The sequence below is a fragment of the Atractosteus spatula genome, chromosome 1 (genome assembly GCF_055471065.1).
Source record: "Atractosteus spatula isolate fAtrSpa1 chromosome 1, fAtrSpa1.hap1, whole genome shotgun sequence".
Lineage (NCBI taxonomy): Eukaryota > Metazoa > Chordata > Actinopteri > Semionotiformes > Lepisosteidae > Atractosteus > Atractosteus spatula.
Window position 1 is genome coordinate 25,754,408 of NC_142706.1, and position 24,029 is coordinate 25,778,436.

The 24,029-nt window shown below is 37.5% G+C and overlaps 1 protein-coding gene across 3 annotated transcripts in view; it reads left to right on the top strand.

Annotated features, from left to right (window-relative positions):
• atp8a1 (ATPase phospholipid transporting 8A1) overlaps nt 1-24,029 on the top strand; it is a 372,853-nt gene that overhangs the window by 35,647 nt on the left and 313,177 nt on the right. For all 3 annotated transcript variants that reach the window (XM_088910036.1, XM_088910046.1, XM_088910027.1), the window contains exon 2: nt 14,979-15,093. In XM_088910036.1, the coding sequence (XP_088766162.1) occupies nt 14,979-15,093 (115 nt within the window). The remainder of the gene's footprint in view (nt 1-14,978; nt 15,094-24,029) is intronic.

A 24,029-nucleotide genomic window follows, 5' to 3' on the forward strand; every position in this document is an offset into this window, starting at 1 on the left:
AAGAGTATTCCACTTTCTTCATAAACATGGTATGCATCAAAGTCTTTAACTCCGGTCACTTACTGTGGTTATTTTGGAAAAGTTTAGACTTGCTCGTTCTGGCTATATTAAGTTTATATACTTGATAAAAAGCTATAATGTTTTAACCTTTTCTATGAAGACTTGCTGTCATTATTGCATTATCCATGTAGTGCCTCCATTCCGGGAAACAGAGGTAGATTCATATTTTAGTGCTTTTGAGCGTATTCCTGCACCTTTTTCCTGGCTCAAGGATATCTGGCCTTTGTTGCTGCAATGTCATTTTACTGGTAAGACTCAAGATGTTTGTTTGGTGTTAACTCTAGAGGATGGTTTGGACTATCACATGGTCAAGGATGCTGTCTTGCGTGCCTATGAACTAGTCCCTGAGGCATACTATCAAAGGTTTAGAAATTATAAGAAATCTGCAAATCAGACTTTTGTTGAATTTGCACGAGAGAAAGGAGTTCGTTTTGAAAAATGGTGTGGAACGATTTTGTTCAACTTAAGCAGCTAATTCTACTCGAAGAATTCAAAAACTGCTTGATCGCATTGTAACTTTGTATCTGAATGAGCAGAAAGTTACCTCACTCTCCCAAGCAGCCGTTTTGGCAGACGAGTTTGTGTTGACACACAAAAATGAGTTTTCCTCTTCTGTTCGACCCTCTTCTCAGGGAATTGACAAAAATTCAACCAATTCGACAACTGAAGTGACTCCCGACCCTAATCCAAAATTTGTTGTTTCGCACCCCAAAGAACAACGACTGTTTGCCTCCGGTTAAAACGCAAACGCCAAAATTCCAAAAGTGTTGTTTTGGCTCAGGCATCTTCACATAAAATCGAGTGTACTGCGAAACAGGATACTAATAAAGTGTATGAACCGTTTATTTTTGAGGGATTGGTGTCAATAATTGGGGATCTAAAGGACCAGAAGTCTACAAAGATTTTAAGAGATACTGGTGCTGCTCAGTCTTTTATTCTTGCAGACATCTTGCCTCTTTCGAACCAGACTTTTTGTGACGCCAGTGTGTTAGTGCAAGGCATAGAGATGGGGTATGTGAAAGTTCCGTTAAATACCGTTCATTTGCAGTCCGACTTGGTTACTGGGTTTGTTAAGCTTGGCGTATGCCCTAGCATTCCCATTAGAAGGGTATCTTTTATTTTAGGGAATGATTTGGCTGGTGGAAGAGTGTCGCCTGTTTTAGAAGTTTTAGATAAACCAAAACCTTAATACACACTTTTCCTGATGTATTTTCTGCGTGTGTTGTTACACGTTCCCAGGCTTGTAACTGGAACATTCAGGATATCGACTTATCTGATACTTTTATTGCTACTTCTGTTAGGGAGGATAAAATTCCTTTGATTTGTCCAGATTCGGGTAGTGTTAAAAGGACTCCGATGAGAGTGTCCTGATGTCTATGCTGAAATTGAGAACAGCTTATTGCAGCACAGAAAGCTGATTCTTTTCTCGCTGCTGGTCTACAACTGTTGGTCTACTGTTTTGGATTCAAAGGAGGTTAGAAAGAAATCGGTGGCGTATTTTACAGATAAGGAAATCCTGATGCACAAATGGACTCCTCCAAGTTGTAGAGATGATGGTTGGAATTTGGTGTATCAGATTGTCTTATCTACTGCTTATCGACCTCAAGTCCCATGTTTAGCTCATGACCTTTGTTTGCCTGGACATTTAGGGGTTACGAAAACGTATAACCATATTTTAAGGCATTTCTTTTGGCCGAGTCTGAAGGCAGATGTGGTCCGATACCAGCTCCGCTCCATCCTATACCAACTATTGGAGAACCGTTTGAGCATGTAATTATTGACTGTGTTGGCCCGTTGCCGAAAGCTAAATCTGGCAACCAGTACTTGTTGAGGAGGACACTAGCCAGAGTTAATCCACAATAAACTGCTGGACCCAATAATATACCTGGTCGCGTGCTCAAGGAATGTGCAGTACAGCTAGCTAACGTCCTCACAGATATTTTTAATATCTCCTTGTGCCAGGCAGTCATCCCCGTAAGCTTCAAATCCACCACTATAAAACCAGTGCCGAAGAAGTCAGCCATGTCCTGCCTCAATGGCTATCGCCTTGTGGCACTCACACCAATTATCATGAAGTTCTTCAAGAGGCTAGTCATGAGCCACATCAAGTCCAGACTCCCTATCCCTTTGGACCCCCTTCAGTTTACATACCGCCCCAACTACTGATGATGCTGTATCTCTTGCCCTTCACCTTGCCCTGCCCCACCTGGATAAGAAAGACTCTGATGTAAGAATGCTGTTCATTGACTTCAGTTCAGCATTTAATACAATCATCCCCCAGAAGCTGACAGAAAACTTGAGCTTGCTGAACCTTAACACCTCCCTCTGTAACTGGATTCTGGACTTTCGGACCGAGAGACCTCAGACAGTCCGGATTGGTAATAACATCTCCAGCACCATCACAATGAGCACCGGAACCCCCCAGGGCTGTGTGCTCAGTCCACTTCTGTTCACATTGATGACACATGACTTTACTGCCAAGCACAGTTCAAACTGCATCATCAAGTTTGCCGATGACACGACAGTGGTGGGCCTCATTAGCAACAACAATGAGTCACCATACAGAGAGGAGGTGGAGCAACTAGTGGACTGGTGCACAAACAACAACAACCTATCTCTTCATGTAAACAAAACAAAAGAGATAATCACTGACTTCAGGAGGATCCACGCTGTGCACTCCCCACTGTACATCAATGGCTCCCCTGTGGAGACAGTTAGAAGCTCCTGGTGTACACATTACAGATGACCTCACTTGGTTCCTCAATACCACCTCCCTAGCCAAAAAAGCACAGCAGCGTCTCTATTTCCTGCGGCGACTTAGGAGGGCAAACCTTCCCCCACCCATTCATACCACTTTCTACGGAAGCACCATTGAGAGCACCTTGACCAGCTGTATCGGCTAAGGATCTGCGCCTGTGGCTGGATGGTTGCCCGTTCAAATCCTCCTGAGCAAGACCCTTAACCCCAGGGGCGCCGTGCAATGGCTGACCCTGCGCTCTGACCCCAGGCTTCTCTCCCTGTCTGTGTGTCTCATGGAGAGCAAGCTGGGGTATGAGAAAAGACGAATACCTAATGCAACAAATTGTATATGGCTAATAAAGTGATCTTATCTTATCTTATCACAGTGTAGGGGTTTTGTGCATTTACTGGGGCAATGATTAATTGTAGCAGTAAGTCGCAAAATGATTCTTTGATGGCTATTAAACCGACCTTGCAGAATAACTCGACAATGCACACACTTAGTGTATACTAATACACGAGAATACATTTATTAATATATAAAATGTGCATATAAACATAACAGATCTTATAGTGAGGGTTAGCAGAATACAAAAGGTATATATTCAATAATGAAGAGTTACAAATACCAAGAGACACATACATTCAGTATACCGTTTATTTATACTGTTTCGTTAATGAGCTTTGATTACAACTTCTACTCTAGATACTCAAAAGCAAGTACGTCACTCATAGGAATTAAACTCACATCAACGGGTTGAGGTCACAATTGAATTCTTGAGCTGTAATGCAGAATGTTGAATACTCTCCAATTTATATGGATTCAGATCTCCCGCGGTCACAAGGGAACAGCAACAGACTGTTGGTGCATCCAATCAGCGTCTGGCTGGTGCCAGGCAGTCCTGGTGCAGCTAGAGGTGTAGGAGAAGGAGGGAGAGATTCCTGCTGCGCAGCACAGGCAGTGACTCTCTGAAGACCGGCTAGTTAGTCCTGGCTGAACTAGCAGAGTTTGTCCACATGAAAAGTGACTGCGGGTCTAAACAAGTCACACTCTTTAGACGGGAAGAAGACCGGTTCGTTCCCAATGTAGCGCTAGTCCTGAATATTGAGATTCAGCTGTCGACAGTTCCGATCGTAGTTCTCCTGTTGATCAGGCGGGTGTTCGCATTAATAATTAAGTCAGAGAGCAGTTCACCAAATTCAGCTAGAAACGATGGTCCTGGGGGTCTGTATACTAAAAGAATATATGTGGTTGATTTGGATGCTATTTTAAGAAGCATTGTCTCAAATGTGTAAAAATCATTTTTAGTTTTTAGTTCAATTTTTCTAGACTCGCTGAAGATGGCTGCTAGGCCACCTCCACGTCCTGAGCAATGGGCTTTCTTTAAAAAAGTATAGCCATTAGGTGAGACTTCAACTAAAGGAATAGTGTCAGTGGTCATAAGCCAGGTTTCTGTTAGTAGGCAGAGGTCAGAGTTGGTGTCAAGCACCATATCATTCACCAGAACTGATTTGGTGCCTAATAAGTGAACATTTAACAGTGAGCATTTTATGGTAGTTTCATGTTGTAATTGATTTAAGTTTACCAGTGGATTAGATTAAATTATCAGAACAAGAGCCCCTAAAGGAACTTCTGAATTCTAGTCTATGTCTAGTGATAGTTGCTGTGCTCTCTCTATTTACAATCATTTCTAGTTCTGAAAAGTTATGTGACTTATGGGATGCCATGTAGTAGAGAAGCAGAGCGCAGGAGGTGAACTAAAGGTGGGAGTAGAGGCAGCATGCGATTTAAGATTGCCAGGCTGAGGCCTGAGTGGTGCTCTCAGTAGTCAGGCAGGCAATTTGTCTGCTATATTTTGGGATAGAATTGATGATCCCCACCAGTTAGGGTGGAGACTGTCCCGTTTATAAAAGCCAGGCCGTTCACAAAAAACATCCCAATTATTGATAAAGGTTATTCAAGTGGATGCACGCCAAGTCTGTAACCAGCGGTTTAGGGAGTATAGCCTACTATAGGTTATGTCCCCTCTGTAGAGGACTGGTAAGGGACCAGACACAATTAAATTCCAACATTTTCTTTGTGCTCTTGTGCACATAGAAATGAAGTTACTCTTTAATACCTTGGATTGTTGGTACTTTATATCATTAGTTCCAGCGTTAACAACCAAGGTGGAGACTTTATTGCTGGAAAATGTCTAGTTTTGCTTCAATGTCAGAAACCGCTGCTTTATGACGGTTAGGAATTCTAACATTCTTGATTATCAAGTCGCCAATTATAAGCACCTTATCCCCGCTGCTGAGAGCAGAGAACCTGTTGCTAATTTGGATTGGTGACTGGTGTGCAGAAGGCTTAGTCTTTGAGCTCTTAGACCCCTGTCTGACTGTGACCCAGGGCTCACATGTGGTTGCTGTTGGTGCAGGCGCCAAACTGGAGACAGCTGGACTACAGCTAATTCTGAGTTGACTAAGTGCTCCAACTGAGTCGAATCTATCCATCGCTCAATTTGTAATTTCAGAAAGTGTGCTAATGCACCCCTCCAGAACGCGAATTCTGTCATCAAACTCTACTATAACTAAACATTTATGGCATTTAAAATTATCCACATTGCTGGTGGAACAGTCTACACTGTACATGCCGCAGGACTCACAAAATGCAGGGGTACTTCCGGTGGAAGACATAATCACGACTCACCCTTTGTTAGATGCACTGTCGGAGATCATCTTTGCCCAGGGCCAAATGGTCAGTCTGCCTGTTTTAGGAGTTTTCTTGCCTGGAGTGCCTAAGTCAGTCACTGAAAACCGGGCGTAGTTGTGTGATGACGTAAAGTAACACTTTATAAAACTTTATATATTGAGTTCTGTAATATATTTAATTGTCTACAGTGGTGCTAGAAAGTTTGTAAATTTTCTGAATTTCAGCATAAATATGACATAAAATGTGATCAGATTTTCATCCAAGTGATAAAAAGTAGATAAAGATAACCCAATAAAACAAATAACACACAAAAGGATAGACTTTTTCATTCATTTATTGATCAAAATGATCCGACATTAATTGTCTTTGTCAGAAAAACTATGTGAACCTATGCTTTCAGTAACTGGTGTGACGCCCTTGAGCAGCAATGACTTCAACCAAGCGTTCCAATTTAATGCGATATGGAAGATATTATTCATAATAAATGACCTTGGATGGTCTGTAAACTGAAAATTTATAGAGGAGACACGTTGTGTCTTTTCTTGCCAGCTTGGAATTAACTTTTACATACTAGTATATTCCATTGCAGCTACCTTATATAAAGCAGTTTCGTACTTCTCACAAAGGCTAGGACTGTCAACACCCTGCTGTGTAATGGAATAGAATGGAACAGAACAATTCTGGGGGTTGGGAAGGAACTTTCAGTTTCATGCAATGTTGTCATTGTTAAGGAACAAGTAATAGGTTTATTCCATGCCGAAAAGAGAAGAGAGAAAACACAACTTTTCGGCTGTGAAGCCTTCTTCAGCTTTTTGCAAACATTCCCGATACACAACCACGTTATGTACTCTACATTGTTCTATTTTATACTGTGACAGGAGAATACACACTGTATTAATTATTGTTGCTGCTGGGCTTCAAGCTTTGAGTCACTTACTTCTTCGACTAGCTTGCAGAGAAAGTCATTGCCCTGCTTTTTGTCTATCACTTAAAGGTCAATGCAGAACATGTTATTTATTACTGTGTATTTATTTTAGGGCTTTACATTTACGTTTATAATGGAGAGTCCCCATTACCCCCCAGTGGGCCAGTAGGTGAGAAGACATTTTCATACTATTTTTATTTATTTTTTATAAAAATTGTAAACGCATGTTTAATTAAATGCTTTTATTGATTCACAATCTGACAGTGCAAGACAGAACAAAAGCATCTGTGAAATCACATTCCCGAATGTCCCCCACTGCGCTCAACAATCTTAGGAAGAACACGAAACAGCCTGTTAATAAAATTGTTGCAACTTTGTTCTGTCGGCTCTTCCTCCCAGAACTTGTAAATCGCTTTGATGAGTTCGCAATTGGCACTCCAAGATTCTGACTGATTTAATTCCCCTCATTTAGCTGAAACGGATAAAGAAATCATGCAGTAGTTATATGTATTTGAAGGCGCTGTTTTATTAATAGACACTCCGACTCAAACCTGTGTTGTACAGTGATATAGACATGGATAATGTCATCGCCATTCAACAATGTGCTTATCGTAATAGTATATTAATAGTATAGTGTGTAATTCTGGCTTTATGAACTCACTCTTAATGGGCTAATCCTTCAGTCATTCTCTCTGATGCAGTGCATCAGCTGGTCAGATGACCGAGTGTGACACATTATTTCCCACTGCATTCTGGGGAATGTAGTTTTGACAAGAACCTCCATCTTGTCTCCATCTATCACTCTCTCACAATTCATCATGCGTGAATGAGTCAAATTAAAAATAAAACGTGTTTACAAAGAAAGTGGATTACAGTAATACTACCAGCTATATAAATACATATATAATACAAATTTTCAAATTCTAAAAAGTATGTATTTTTTTACTACGATAACGAGCTCAAATATTCATAGGAAATGTTAAAACATTTTTAATGAAGTATATAAACTTAATATAGTCAGAAGGAGCACAAAAAACGATTCCAAAAAAAACAGTATGTAACCGAATGAAAGATTTTGATGCTTAAAATGTTTAGGAAGAAAGTGGAATACTGGTGTGTATTTTTTTTAAACTACCAATACTAGCCATATACAGCTTATATAATATATTTATGTTCCTAAATTAATATAGTTTATGGCCTTCAGATGCGTTATGCTCCTCTTCCTTTTATGTTTAGCTACTGAAATTTCCCTTTAGTTGTAAAATTCCATATAAATATTCAACATTAAGCAGATTAAAACATGCACAGTGAAAAGATTAAATGTTTAAATCATTTCACTAACAATCAGTGCACCACGAGTGCCCCTGTCAGTCATTTTGGCCAGACAAATCACGTACTGCGGTACAACGGGGTGAACTGTGGGTAATTTCGTGTGGTAAGGGGTTGTATCATGCATTTTGAATAATAATTAATCCAGATAGACAAACTCACGCGGGAGCCAATTTTGCCAGAAATACTCTCAGTAAGTCTTTGGAGTGTGCAGTACTGTACAGTACAATATACGCTTTAAAGTTTTAAATTTAAACATACATTTTTGGCTGATTACTCGTTACTGAAATTTGGGTTAAGACAAAATATAGATTTTCTCAATTCGGATGTAAACCTGAAAGAGGCACACACGTTCACAACATGTTATAATAGTGAACTATTTTTATGTATTCAGCTGTGTGAGAAACAAATCAAAAGTAATGCTCTGATTGGGCTTTCAACCATCTGGGTAGAGCGCACTACTTTACCATGAGCGCTTTGTCCATTACCATTATAATGACAAAAAAAAAACAAATGTCAAAATGTTTCCAAAACATCCACTTGTGATAGTTTTAGCTGCTTAGTTACACGATTCCATATTAATATAACTATCAAGTGGTTTTAAATCAGTACAACAAGTACAAGCAAGTGGTGTTCTACAGATGCAGCCATTCAAAATGCGCGGTACAAACCCGCGGTACGGTAAACTACCCACAAGCCACCGCGGGGCACCGAAGGGCAACACGGTAAGTGATTGGCTGGCCAAAATGACTGACAGGGGCACTCGTGGTGCATTGGTTGGTAGTGAAAAGATTTAATCATTTAATGTCTTTACTGTGCACATTTTAATCCGCTTAGTTTTGAATATTTATATGGAATTTTACCACTAAAGGGAAATTTTAGTAGCTGAGCATAAAAAGAAGAGGAGCATAACACATCTGAAGGTCATAAACTTTATTAATTTAGGAACAAAAACATTACTGTATGTATGTAAACTGTACTGTGTATGGCTGGTCTTGGTAGTTTAAGGAAAAAATACACACCAGTCTTCCATTTCTCCCTAAACATTTTAAGCATGAAAGTTTTATGAAACGGTACCCAAATATGCGATTGCTGTATAGAATGAATTTTAATTTAAAAAAATTATTTAACACGAAAATTAAGCTGTTTACATCTTCCGCCTGAGAACAGTCACCCGTTGCTACCCAACGCAGAAACACAGCCACTAACTAGCAAAGAGAGGACATTAGCTAGCCAATATGATAAAGAAATAAATGATTATTTTGTTTATTTCTTTTGCACATTTATTTGAACATTTCCATTGATTGTTCAAGCACTTGGAAACTGTCCAATCCCTAGTTCATCAGGCATTTTCTTTTACGCTGCGGGCATTCTCCCGGTCTGGCGCCGGTCTGTGTCTTCTAGGATATAATGCCAGCGAACTCTTGTTTTTATGTCCACTATAAGAGAAAATTTCCTTTGCTTTTAACCGAGCGTTTAATAATTTCCTAAAATGAAAATGATTTACTTTATTTCCCTCACCGGATCAATAAAAGTATCTATCATCTGTCTAAACTATGGGACAGAATTCTGGTTCTCCCCATACCAGAGATTATGGTAGGGCTTCAGAATGGTGATTGGCTGACACCACCTGACACCCCTCTGATTGGAGAAAAAAGACGTGCTGGTCTGCTATACATACAGTACTGTACCAGGAAGAGGATTTCTTTCTATTCGAAACGTGTATTTTAAAAGTTTAAGAAGTAAAAACCTTACAGCGTACACAGATTTCTAAACTGATCAGGATCGTTATCTTTGTCTTATGCATAATAATGTTCACCGCTCTGTCCAGCAAATTAAAAATAAACTTTATTTTATATAGCGTTTTAAACGAATAAGTAATTAGATTGCTCATAAACCTAATCACTTATTCTACATAAACACAGCGTAATTGCTCTCTGAAAATGCTTTTTCTTTTTATTTAGGCTCAGATTTCAACTATAGATCGTATTATTATAAACTTTCTTGGAAAAATGTCTTTTATGTAAACCATGTTTGCTATTCATTTAGGGCTAGAATATGTTCATTGTCTTCCAATCGAGTCGAGTTGACATTAGAAGCTTGCCACAATTAAAAGAAGCAATTAAACACAGCATAATTGCTCTCTGAAAATGCTTTTTCTTTTTATTTAGGCTCAGATTTCAACTATAGATCGTATTATTATAAACTTTCTTGGAAAAATGTCTTTTATGTTAACCATGTTTGCTATTAATTCATTTAGGGCTAGAATATGTTCATTGTTCAGGGCTAGAATTTTAAATTTCTTTGCGCGGTCCATTGTGCAATTAACCCTTGTATGTGCTGTCCTTAAGGTGATATCACATAAAGGTGATATGTAAAATAATGTATTTTATTATTGTTATAGAGAAACATGAACAGATTTTCTCCGGTTCAGAAAAAAAGATCTAAAGTATACTAGTTTGTCACTAGTATACTTTTAATACAGTCTTTGCTGTGCTCTTGAGGATCCTTGTGATATTTCGAGCTCTGGTTGAATGATAAGTGTCGCAGTTTAAATAATTTTCGTAGTTAGAAATTATGAAACGCTCTGTTAAAAGCAAGGGAGTTTTTATGTCCGTTGCAGTAAAAGAAAATGCCTGACAAAGTAGGGCTTGGAAAGATTCCAAGTGCATTTTTGCAATTTATGTTGCATTGTCCATTGTGCTGCTGTAATACAGTTTAAAATAATTAAAACTCTAAACAGTATCAGCTTTATTTATGGGTTGCAATTTAAAAAAAGTCAAAAACCGCACTCAAAATGCAATTTAGAGCTTTCTGGCAAGAGGAGACACCCAAATTAATAATGTAACATGCCACTGGTTGTGCATGAACAGGGTTATACTGCTATTTCCTTAGATACGCGATTAAAAAAAAAAATGTTTTTTGAATCCCCTGCGGAACACATTCCATAAGAATCAGCGCTTTTATATATCGCCTTTAAAGGTGGCTTCTCAAAATGCTTTACAGGATAAAAACAACAATAACAGCAACAACAACAATATTGTATTTCATTGCACTTTGAAAACCAAGTAATAACTTAACTATATGTGCAAACGTTTTATGATATGTTGCTGTTGTGAATGTCTGTGGAGTGTATCTTATTTGCCTGTCTGTCCTGGCTCTCTCGCTCGCCCCCCCCCCCCTCTCTCTCAATTCAATTCAAGGTGCTTTATTAGCATGACAGATGGGTACAATCAGTGTTGGGTATTTACTTTGCTTTGAGATGCCACTTTTAAAGGTGATATATAAAATCAAGGCTTTAACTTGCTTTAACTCCGCAAGTCTGAGTTCTTGTGTCTGTCCTATCCGAACCCGAAAGTATTACAATATGTATCTTTATAGCAGGTGGTGTACAGCTTTTTAGTATAGATTACACTTTTCTAAAATGTATTTAAAAAATAAAAACGATTACAATCTAATCTTTCCACATTTGATCCCAAGATCCCAAGAAAAATAAATCTAAACGGGGAGAAAGCTATGCTGAAAGTTTATTAAGATACTTAGAAGACAAAGATATCCATTTATGTTGCATTTGTCTGATTGTGAATCAAAAAACACATATATTTAAACCCGCATTTGCGATTTAAATCAAAACGCGATTTAAATCAATAGAAATGTTTATATTGTAACGTCTAGGTGACTATTCATTGTTATTAAAATGACTTACATTCGATCATGTTGTGATATTTAGAAATATAAATTTGTTTGGTGCGAGTGAGGTTTTATTTAATCTCTGACTCAGGGAAACGTTTCATTTTTTCAAAGAAATGTTTGTTAAAAAAAATTCATGGCTCCAGCGGGATTCGATCACAGACCGTGTGACATGGGAGTCAGGAACCTAACCCACAGCGCCACCGGCAAGGTCACATGCAGAGTGCTGAAAAAGCACTACAGAAACATTATCAACAGACAATGTACAGCGTGTACTATTCTTGTGTTGCGGTACATGAATATAATTATATCGTTATTAATTTCTTTAGATACGCGATTCCATATTATATTCCCTTTTAATCAAATTCTAAAAGTATGCTTGTTGACTCCGGTATCACGTTAAAGACTTCGATGCTTAAAATGTTTAGGGAGAAATGGAATACTGGTGTGTATGTTTTCTTTAAAGTACCGAGTCCAGCCATATACTGTATGTTTAAAGTTCCAAAATTAATATCGTTTATGGCCTTCACATGCATTACAGTATGCTCCTATTCTTTTTATGCTCAGGTACTAAGATTTCCCTTCAGTGGTAAAATTCCATATAAGTATTCAATACTGAAACGGGCACAGTTAAGACATTAAATATACATATACATACTGTATACAGTACAGTTTGCATACGGTAATATGTTTATGTTCCTAAATCAATCTCTTTTATGAGCATGTGAAAGGCATGGTGAATCGATTCTCAAAAATTACTGTACTTTGCATGATTGGAAACAAATGCGTGATTGCGAAATGCTGTGGTGTTACTTTTACAAAGACGGTCAATGAAAAAAAGAATGTGGACCAGGGCAATACTTTGAGTTTACAGCTTGTCCAAGGTCATTCATTATTAATACTATTAGTAATATGTTCGTTAAAGACTTTGATGGCGACAGCTCAAACATGAGAGGTTGAGCTTTATTAGCTCCACCTTGCGGAAATTCCGGATACTATTATTTTGCTTGCGGTATTATAGGAGAATTTACGGTAACTCACGGTAGACTGCGTAAAGCGCACCGCAAAATAATGCGGTATTGCCCGCGCATTTTGAATGGCTGCATCTGTATGTCTTCTTTGAAAAGAATAAAACATTATAACTTTTTTGAAGTACAGTATATAATCTTTATAATGTTATGTTAATGTTAGAGCAAGCACATTAAAACTTTTCCATAACACACTGTAAGTCACCAAGTTAAAGACTTTGATACATAAAATATTTATGAAGAAAGTGGAATTCTGTTGTGTACTTTCTTATATTTAGCTACCACTACCATCTACTGTGTATGGAAGCCCGTTTCCGCCAGGGAGTAAAAAAAAACGTGCTATAGGTATCTCTGAATTGTGACTTTGTATCTCAGAATTGCGACTTTATATCTCACAATTGTGACTTTATATCTCACAATTGTGACTTAAAAACTCAGAATTGCAACTTCAAATCTCAGAATTGCGAGTTAAAAGCTCAGAATTGCGACTTCAAATCTCAAACCTGGGTTCGAGCCAATGCAGTGAGGCACAAACTAGGGTGAGAGTGGTGAGGGCATAAGCCCTAGAACCCGAATCCGTTACAATAACAAAAGGACAGACAATGAAATGTGGGCTATTTCGAAGTCACAAATGTGAGATAAAAAGTCGTAATTCTGAGTTTTTAAGTTGGAATTCTGAGATACAAAGTCGCAATAACGCATTTTTTACTCTTTTTTTTTACTTTTTTTACTGGCGGAAACGGGCCAGTAACCCGTGCCGTGACCCGAATCTGTTACAGTAACAAAAGGACAGACAATGAAATGTGGGCTATTTCGAAGTCGCAAATGTGAGATAAAAAGTTTTAATTCTGAGTTTTTAAGTCGTAATTCTGAGAGATAAAGTGGCAATTCTGAGATATAAAGTCGCAATTCTGAGATACAAAGTCGCAATAACGCATTTTTTTTACCCTTTTTTTTACTTTTTTTACTGTCGGAAATGGGCTTCCATAACTGTGTGTACATTAGGTATGTATTACGTTATACTTTTGTTTTTTTTTGCTTTCAAAATTTACCTTTGGATTTTCTCTATGTGGATGTAAACCTGAAAGAGCCACAACACGTTCACAAGATGTAGTATAATAATAAACTTTTTATATATCCAACTGAGCAGTCTTGCTTTTGTAAAATATACCTACTTTTTAATTAGTTTAATATTTAACATGCTGTAATACACAGTTTAAAATTAATAAAAGTCTATACAGTATACAACTTAAAATCTATCATTGGAAAAAGATTGTCCCTTAGCATTGACCAAGATTTGAAACAAGGTGTTTTCTGGCGACAGCCCAAATGCTTCACATGCCATGTGTAGAAACCAAGAAATTCGAGCCTGAAGTGTTCGTTCGTCCAGCCAAGCTTTATTGTATGCATACAAGGAACCACAATAAGCACCATAATAGTTATAGTACCTATTGTAGCTCAAAGTGGATATGGTCCTACAGAACTTATATATACACGTTTCCCCCCCCTCCTCCTCCTCCTCCTCCCCCCTCCTGTCTTTGATGTAACCGAAGGAAATAGAAACCTTCCTTTGTCATCAGGAGTTTAGTGTAAATATTTACCATTTGGGTAAACATTCACCATTTGAGGGTAAGTCAGGGGGAGAAAGCCTCTGTGATAAAGCAGGTGTGATGGTTACAGAGCCTCTGTGATCAAGCAGGTGTGATGGTTACAGTTCAGCATGTAAAAGCCGTTAGCAGGCTCCATCACATGTTAAGCTTTCACTGCTCCACCTGGCGGTTTTACAAAGTAGTGCACTCCCACAACTGAGTATTTTTAAAAAGGTGCGGTAAACCCACAGCACCTGAACTGCAAAGTACTGCATTATTCCCTGCGCATTCTGAATGAACGAATCTGCACATTTAAGTTTGTTGTATTTTGCTGGTTTACGCACTTTTTTGAAAATGTAGGTCTTGTTTTGGTGTGCGGTGCATTTTCCTGGCATGGTTTGGGTGCACTCATTTCCTATTCCCTTAGAAGGCGGCATTAATGACAATGGTTACTTAATGGTACTGAGTGATAATGTCCACATCCACAGAGTACTGTGCTTGCCCAATAGTTTGATGACTATGACACAGATAACATATGTTATCTCTATGACATTACCTTCTCACTCACCAGATCTGAATCAAGTCGGTCAATTAAGAAGAGATGAATGTTTTTAAAGTTTTGTTTTTCCTTTTTGAAAGATGAATGTGATTATTTAAATAAAAGGACAAGAAACTCTCTCACAAAGCTCCAGTTAAATTTCACCAAGTGAATAATCACGTTAATGACGTGTATCTGCCTAGCACACTACATACTGTCAATTGATTGTTAAACTTTAGAGACTTTCCTGCAAATTATGTTGCTAGGATTGGAACCTTTAAAGCTGAATATAAGACAAGCCAAGATAAAACACATTTCACACATGTTTTTATAGTGCCCAAGTTGAAATCGTACTATTATTTTCTGGTTTTTCTTCCCATTTCAGGCTATGAGAAGACAGAAGACACTTCAGAAAAAACATCTTTAGCAGACCAAGAAGACAGGAGATTGATATTTATTAACCAACCCCAGTTAACTAAATTCTGCAGCAATCATGTCAGGTAAGCTATGAACTGTTATGCAATTAAATATGTTAAGGATCTTTTCAGGAAGAGTTCGCCTTGTTCAGCATCACTTTGATGTCCTCTTTAAAGTATCCCATTTCACATATAGCTGTGCTGTACTGATATATTCAGATTTGAACTGTAGACTGAAACAAGAAAGCTAGATTTAATGTTAAATTGCACCTGTTCTAGTACTGTATCTTATGGTGTGCAGTTTATCAGGTATATCTTATTCACCCTATTTTTGAGATACTAACTGGTCTACTTACTGGTGAGCATACAAGTCCCCATCCATCAGTATTGAACACTGAGTACTTAAAGCATAAGTGAACACTAAGATGCTAAAGGACAGTTTACATTTGTAGTGCTAAGTACAGTAATAGGGGACTTTGGGAAACCATGTTTCCCTATCCCCAAACTGAGTGTTTAATTATTTGAATGGAACACTAATATATTGCACATTGAGACAGTTTTCCAGGAGATGACACAGAGAGGAGTGAATTTGCAAGTAAATGCATATTTTAAAATCCACAGTGCTGCTGTGCTGGGTACAGATGCAGCCATTCAAAACGGGTGGGGTATTTCGCGGTACACCGCGGTGGGTGTGTCGCATCAAAATGCAGTATCACGCGGTATATCGCGTCATTTGACGTCCTACCGGAAAGTATCCGGAATCACCTTGTAAAACTGCCAGGAGGAGCCAATAAAGCTTAACCTCTCATGTACAGCATTTGAGCTTTTACATTTAAACTGTGTATTACAGCATGTTAATCATCAGTCATTAAAAAGTTGGTATATTTTATGAAAGCAAGATTGCTCAGTTAGGCAAAAGTACACAACCTACCATTATCATAAATATTTTAATTATGCAGAAATATTTTATGCATCAAAGCCTTTACCAAAGATATTACTAATAGTATTAATAATGAATGACCTTGGACAAGCTGTAAACTCAAAGTATTACGCTGTTCCAGATTATTTCTAACTGTCATTTTAAACGAAAATACTTTTATTTTTTTCTTTAGCAAAAAACCACAGCATTTTGTTGATCTAACTAACGAGGACAGGACATAAGCTAGCCAATATGATAAAGGAATAAATGACTTTTTTTGCTAATTTCTTTAGCACATTTGTACAAGCACTTGGAATCTGTCCAAGCCCTACTTTGTCAGGCATTTTCTTTTACTGTAACGGACATAAAAACTTCCTTGCTTTTAACAGAGCGTTTCATAATTTCTAACAACGAAAATTATTTAAACTGTGACACTTATCATTCAACCAGAGCTCAAAATATCACAAGGATCCTCAAGAGCATAGCAAAGACTATATTAAAAGACACTTGTATCAGATACATGAGAATCCAAGCTTTTTTATCTACGCTTTCTTTTCCGTATACCAGAGATTATGGTACCACTTCAGAAGGGTGTCAGCCAGTCAGATTCCAGGAATTGGTACTTTAAAGAAAAAATACACACCAGTATTCCATTTCTCCCTAAACATTTTAAGCATCGAAATCTTTAACTAACATGTGAAATAGCATGTATAAAAAGTGGTAGTTTTAAGCTTTTCTGCTAATATAATATGGAATCGCGTATCTAAAGAAATTAATAACGATATAATTATATTCATGTACTGCAACACAGTAATACACGTTATACAATGTCTGTTGATTCTGTATGTGTAGGGCTGTTTCACCTCTGCTCATGTGACCTTTCCGGTAGCCTGGTGGTCTACATGCTGGATTAGTAACCCACAGGTTGTGTGTTCAAATCCAGCCGGTGCCGTGACTTTTCTTTTAACAAACATTTATTTGAAAAAATAGAATAGCAATATTATGGACAATTAATTGACTTTTTATATTTCTAAATATCACAACATGATCGGATTTAAGTCATTTTTAATAACAATGAATAGTCACCTTCTTTCCTTCTGACAACTGTCCCTGCTTCTGCTTCCTGCTTCTATCGTGTGTGTGTGGAGGGGGATCCCTTTAGATCTCCCTTCAGATTTAAAAGGTTATTAATCATATCTTCGGTGTCGCATCTTCCCAGTGTAGCTGATCTTTTGCTGCCTGGGTAAACTATCACAAAGCTTTAGAGAACTTAACATTTCTATTATCAACAAATTGTAAATACGACGTTTACATTGGCATTATTAATTTTTCACTTGGGTGTATGGAGGATTGTCAGCTGTCACTGAGAGTAGACCCCCCTCTTAGGCTGCCCAAACGATCTTTTAATTTTTATAGAGAAATGGAGGCTGTACAGTATGCGTTACAATATAAACATTTATATTGATTTAAATCGCGTTTTGATTTAAATCGCAAATGCGTGTTTAATTATATGTATTTATTTTTTCCACTTATATGTCATTAGAAAGTACAACAAGTTTCTGCTTTGTCTAAGGATGGTATCAAAAAGTAGTCTTAAGTGGTGAGAAAGCTGTGCTTAATGATAATTAAGGGACTTAAAAGTAAAAAGAGATGCTTCATATTGCTTGACTAATTTTAAAAACTATGTTAGAAATGCAGACGCGATTGGTGCATTAAGTGCTCCAGGCAGCAGAACTGAGCTCCGCGCCTCCTCCCTCTCTCGGTGCCGCGCCGGGTCTAAATATCTAAATATCTAAACATATGTATCTATATAGCAGGTAGTGTACAGCTTTTTAGTATAGATTACACTTTTCTAAAATGTATTTAAAAAATAAAAACGATTACAATCTAATCTTTCCACGTTTGATCCCAAAATCCCAAGAAAAATAAATCTAAACGGGGAGAAAGCTATGCTGAAAGTTTATTAAAATACTTAGAAGACAAAGATAACAATTTATGTTGCATTTGTCTGATTGTGAATCAAAAAATACATTTAATTATTTCACGTTAGTTAAAGACTTCGATGCTTAAAATGTTTAGGGAGAAATGGAGTACTGGTGTGTATTTTTTCTTTAAAGTACCGAGACCAGCCATATACTGTATGTTTATTATATCCAAAATTAATATAGTTTATGGCCTTCACACCCGTTACAGTATGCTCCTATTCTTTTTATGCTCAGCTACTAAGATTTCCCTTCAGTGGTAAAATTCCATATAAATATTCAATACTAAAACGGGCACAGTAAAGACATTTAAATCTTTCTACGACCGACCAACGCACCATGAGTGCCCCTGTCGGTCAACCAATCACGTACCGCGCTATTTTGCGTCATCGCGCAATTACCCACGATACGTGTCTGTGCCGCGCTCTTTGAATGGCTGCATCTGTATCAATAGTTTGTATCACACATCCATGTCAGAGCCGTGCTGGGCAGCTATTTTTTTGGTTTTTAAGAGAAAATCAGAAATCATTTGTGCTGTTTGTAGGAGGCCCAGCTTCACTCAGCTGTCACAGGCTGTTAACAAAAACCAAACAAGATTCACTGCAATTGATTATCGGCTGCCAAGCTTATGGAATTCAAACTATTCCATAACTATGCAATCAAGTCAAATGATTATAAAAACTAATTATATCAACCACTCATGGCAACAAGAAAACCAACAAATGCAGATATAAAAATGTATTAGATTATAATAGTGGCTTTAAAAATTAATATTTAAAAGCAAGTATACATGTAAAAAATATAGTAGCGATTTGTGTTTAAGGGCATCTTTAAATTCCCTTACTCTTTCCGAGCATCCTGAACATTGTTGGTTTAGAAGTCAAGTACTCCTAAAACTGGTTTTCATTGAGTAACTCTACACTATGGGGGTTCATCCATGTTATTAGTACAGTTATTATTAATATCAATGTAATATTTACTATATTGTGATATATGAAATAAATAGAAATATTAATATAGTAAAAATTATTGATGTTATAATTGCTTTGTAGAGGAAGTGAAACCAAACTAGAAGAGTTTTGAAATAAAACGATATGAATAAAAAAACACTGAAGAAAACTTACAAAAAAAGATGAGAAACACACTAAAAACAACATATTATAAATCAAAATTCTTGAACTGTTTTGGGAAAGTGTGGTTTCTGCTTCTCAAAAAGAATGGCTGCAGCTCATTACAGAACTGGAATAAACCCTGAAAAGCAAAGTGCAGACAATAATTGAACAGATTTTAGTATTTTCATAAAATGCTCTCTTTTTATACATTTCTGTTCTTTGTTTCTGCATTTCTGTACTGTATACTTAAAAACAATAGCAAAACTTCTAGGGAAAAAATCAACGCATTGTTTACTATATTACAACGAGAGGGGGCAGTAAGGGAAATTCCTCAGTAACTTTACGAAACATGTTACCAACATTTTGGATTTTTGGATAAAGCAAAATCGAATTGTTTCTGGTTTAAGTAACACATCCACATTTTTAGATTAAACAATTAAGCATCTGTTAACTATGATGTCACAAAACGTATTGCGGTACAATACCTAAAATAAACATTTTCATCAATTTGAGCAAATTAGATAATATTCCTCATTTTGTGTAATACAAACCAAACAAAACAGATGCAATTAAAATATTATGTTAGATAAATATATAAGGTCCTATGCAAAAGCATATGAGAAAAAAAAACATTTTCCCATTTGAGGGGATATGTAATTAAGAAGTTAATCAATCAGAGAAGGAACAGATAATATCAATATAACACGAGAAAAAGCCAGTAGAAACAACTCTGAAAAACTGATTGTGAAACTGCCCAAAACACCTACATCTCTCCCAGAGAAATCCAAGATTTTGCTTCCTTTGGTCCTGCAGGTCCCACCCAGCCTTGATGGTTTATAAGTACTTATTATATTTATGTTTGTTCAAGCATATGTTGTTTATTGTTTTTAATTTGAACCTTCATGGGAAAGTTCATGGGAAATGTAGTTAAAACAAGCACGTTAAGTCTTTCCAAACATAATGACAACAAGTATTCATGGGAAACACTGCTGTCAGCATGTCAAGACTTTTCCAAAGTCACCACAGTAAGTGATCGTTATTAAAGAATTTTGATGCTTAATTTTGGATGGTTATTTTAGCTACTAAAATTTACCTTTATTACATGACTTCATATTAAATATTAAATTAAAGAAATGGATCTAAAGTTTCACTGACATCTAACACACCAAGTGTGTCACCTATTAATCTTTTTTGGGCAGTGCTAAATTTGGCATGATGAATCACACTACGTTACACTGCAGCTTGCCAACCATGAATGCAAGTTTTGACATACATTCTAGATGGCTGCTTCTGTATGTCCTACTACTGTTATGGATCACTTTGGACTTGGTGTTAAATATACTGATGGAAAAAAGAAACGCAACACCTCCTCCTCCACACTCTGGCCCTCCCGTCTGCGTGGAAAAGACTGAAGAGTGACTCATTCGTGAAGAGGACCTGATGCCATTGATGACGACTCCATTGCAGCCAAGCTTGTTGGGTGTGACATCTAGGAGGTGTGAGCAGAGGGCCTCTGACAGGTCACCTTGCTCTAAGGCCAGCAGCATGGAGCCTCACTGTCCTGTCATTGATGCGGGCATTGTGTCTGCTGGCAGTTTCAGCAGCAGTACGGGTGGCAGATCTGAAACGATCTCTCAGATGGACCAGTCTGATGTGTTGGTCCTGCTCTGGTGTGGTCACTCAAGGGCGACCGGATCTTGGACAGTCATCTGCAGTTGGGACACAGTGGAGCAGCTTACTCCATAGTGTCTAGCAACACTGGCACATGACATGCCCACCTGCAGCATGCCAATGGCTCTCTCCCTTGCTTCTGGTGACATTCAAGACATCATGGAATGCACAGAAAACTGACTAATTGTGGCTTTTTTTTTGCAGTGACCTTAGCTTTGAATTAAGGCCTTTTTGAAGATGACCTGATCAGGCATTGTTCCACCGGGACCTTTTTGGTTAAAAGTGTACCTAATGAGCTTTCGTGTGATTGGCAAATTGCAATGCCCTGACTGCACAAGCTGTATTGCTGGTCATAGAGCTTAAAACAAATTGACAACTTTTTGTAAAAGTACATAAGCTATAACTATAGTATTCTCATTCCAGAAAATATTGCATTTCATTTAGTTCCATCAGTATATTTTTTTGCCTGTGTCAGACAATTTTGTCTGTTCCTTTGTAAATTCCTTGCTGTTAAATACAATGTCAGCTGTAAATGTAAAAATACACAACGAATATGTCCTACACATATTTTAGGCTGTTTTTGTTTCCAGCAAAATATCTCTTTTAAAATGTGTGTACAAATAGCAAACCATTATGTGTAAAATTTCAATTTAATGTTTACTAGGAAAGCATTGGCAAATGGAATTCATTTCTGTTACGCATAGTAAGTTAAGAAAAATAAACAGTTTTTCTTTTTGAAAAACGTATCTCTAACATGAATCATTATGAATGGTAATCATATGCAGTAGAATTTCTGTCAAGATTAAGAAACTGATCAATAATATTTAGAAAGGGAAAAATTAAGCTGATTACTGAAAGCAACAGAAATGTACAATTTTATATAAACATTGACAGTAAACTTCCCAGAATGGTCTCCCATCCAGGGCTTTCACCTGCTTCTAACCACTTCATCCAGTTCATCCAATTCCCCACTTTTACAACAACTTCAGGGTCACGTTGAAGCTGGATCGTATCCTGGCAAGCAAAAGCAACGGGTGCAAGGCAGGATATACCCTGAAAGGAATGCCAGTCCTGCCAGTCCACAGGGCAGACACACAGACATTCACACCAATGTCAATGTTTCCAGAAACTAATTATCCTACCAAAATGACTGATAGAGGAAAACCATGCAAACACAGAGAACCATACACTCAAAGGAAACACATATGAACAAACAGATAGCACCACAGGTCTGGGATTAAATCAAGGGTCTTAGCACTACAAGACAGCAATGCTCTTCGTAATTATGTATATACATTTCAATAGCACATAATGATTAAGATGCTTATGATCTGATGATGTTTAACAAACATGACAATAAATAGGTACTAAATCCACCAATTTATCTGCAGTTGTAGCATTCTTCCAAGATGGGGGATAGTACCTACAGATGCAGCCATTCAAAATGAGCAGGGTATGGCGTGGTAAAATGTGGTGGGCGTGTCGCGGTATAACACGTCACAACGCGGGTTACCGTATAATACCGCATAATACCGCAAGTAAGATAATAGTATCCGGAATTAATGCCAAGTGGAGCTAATAAAGCTCAATCTCTCATGTACAGCGTTTGAGCTGTCGCCATCAAAGTCTTTACCGAAGATATTACTAATAGTATTAATAATGAATGACCTTGGACAAGCTGTAAACTCAAAGTATTAACCCTGGTCCACATTCTTTTTAACTGTCTTTGTAAACGAATATACTTTATTTTTTCATTGACAAAAAGTAACACCACAGCATTCCGATTCACCACGCCTTTCACATTCTCATAAAAGATATTAATTTAGGAACATAAACATATTACTGTATATAAACTGTACTGTATATGGCAGGTCTTGGTATTTTAAAGAAAAAATACACACCGGTATTCCATTTCTCCCTAAAAATTTTAAGCATCAAAGTCTTACATGTGGTTATTTCGGAAATGTTTTTACGTGCTCCTTGCTCCTTCTGACCATGTTACTGTACGTTTATACAGTATACAGTACTTTGTGAGAAAAGTGATAGCTTTAAGCTTTTCTGAAAATACGCTCGATACCGGAGTAAACAGAAGCATACTTTTAGAATTTGATTAATAGGGAATATAATATGGAATCGCGTATCTAAAGAAATTAATAACGGTATAACTATATTCATGTGCTGTTGCACAAACAGTAGTATAAGACTTTCCATGTGGTTGTCACATGACTGTCTCGGTGGCGTGATAGCTTAAGTGACTGACTTATAACTCTGAGGTTGAGTGTTCAAACCCAGCTGTCGCCATCAGTTTTCTTTTAACAAATAAACATTTCTTTGAAAAACTGAAGTAGCAAATATTATTGGGATTATATTGACATTTTTTATATTTCTAAATATCACAACATGTTTGTACTGTATGTACACAGCGGTACTGCAGGTTGTACTGTAGGGCGCAAATCCACGTGAGCCCGAAAGCCCTACATTAATGTGCATTCGCCTGGCGCTGCGCGGTTATCGCATCTCTCTCTCTCTGTGTCTACATTGTTTGCAAACAAACGGGTTTCACAGGTATTTTCAAAGTAGAATAAGGGCAAGTCCACCTTCCCCACTGACATGTTTTCTTAGAAAAACAGATTCACAACGCAAAGCTGTGTCAGTCTTCTGTGAAAAAAAAACCGAATACCAAGACCAGCAATATACAGTTTACATACAGTGGTGAAAAAGTGTTTGCCCCCTTCCTGATTTCTTATTTTTTTGCATGTTTGATGATCTGAAACATTTCAGTGTGACAAACAAATTGAAATATTAGACAAAGATAACACAAGTAAACACAAAATGCAGTTTTTAAATGAAGGTTTTTATTATTAAGGGGAAAAAAATATCCAAACCTACATGGCCCTGTGTGAAAAAGTGATTGCCCCCTAAACCTAATAACTGGTTGGGCCACCCTTAGCAGCAACAACTGCAATCAAGCATTTGCGATAACTGGCAATGAGTCTTTTACAGCACTGTGGAGGAATTTTGGCCCACTCATCTTGGAGAATTGTTGTAATTCAGCCACATTGGAGGGTTTTCGAGCCTTAACCGCTTTTTTAAGGTCATGCCACAACATCTCAATCGGATTCAGGTCAGGACTTTGACTAGGCCACTCCAAAGTCTTCATTTTGTTTTTCTTAAGCCATTCAGAGGTGGACTTGCTGGTGTGTTTTGGATCATTGTCCTGCTGCAGAACCCAAGTGCGCTTCAGCTTGAGGTCACAAACAGATGGCCGGACATTCTCCTTTAGGATTTTTTGGTAGACAGCAGAATTCATGGTTCCATTTACCACAGCAAGTCTTC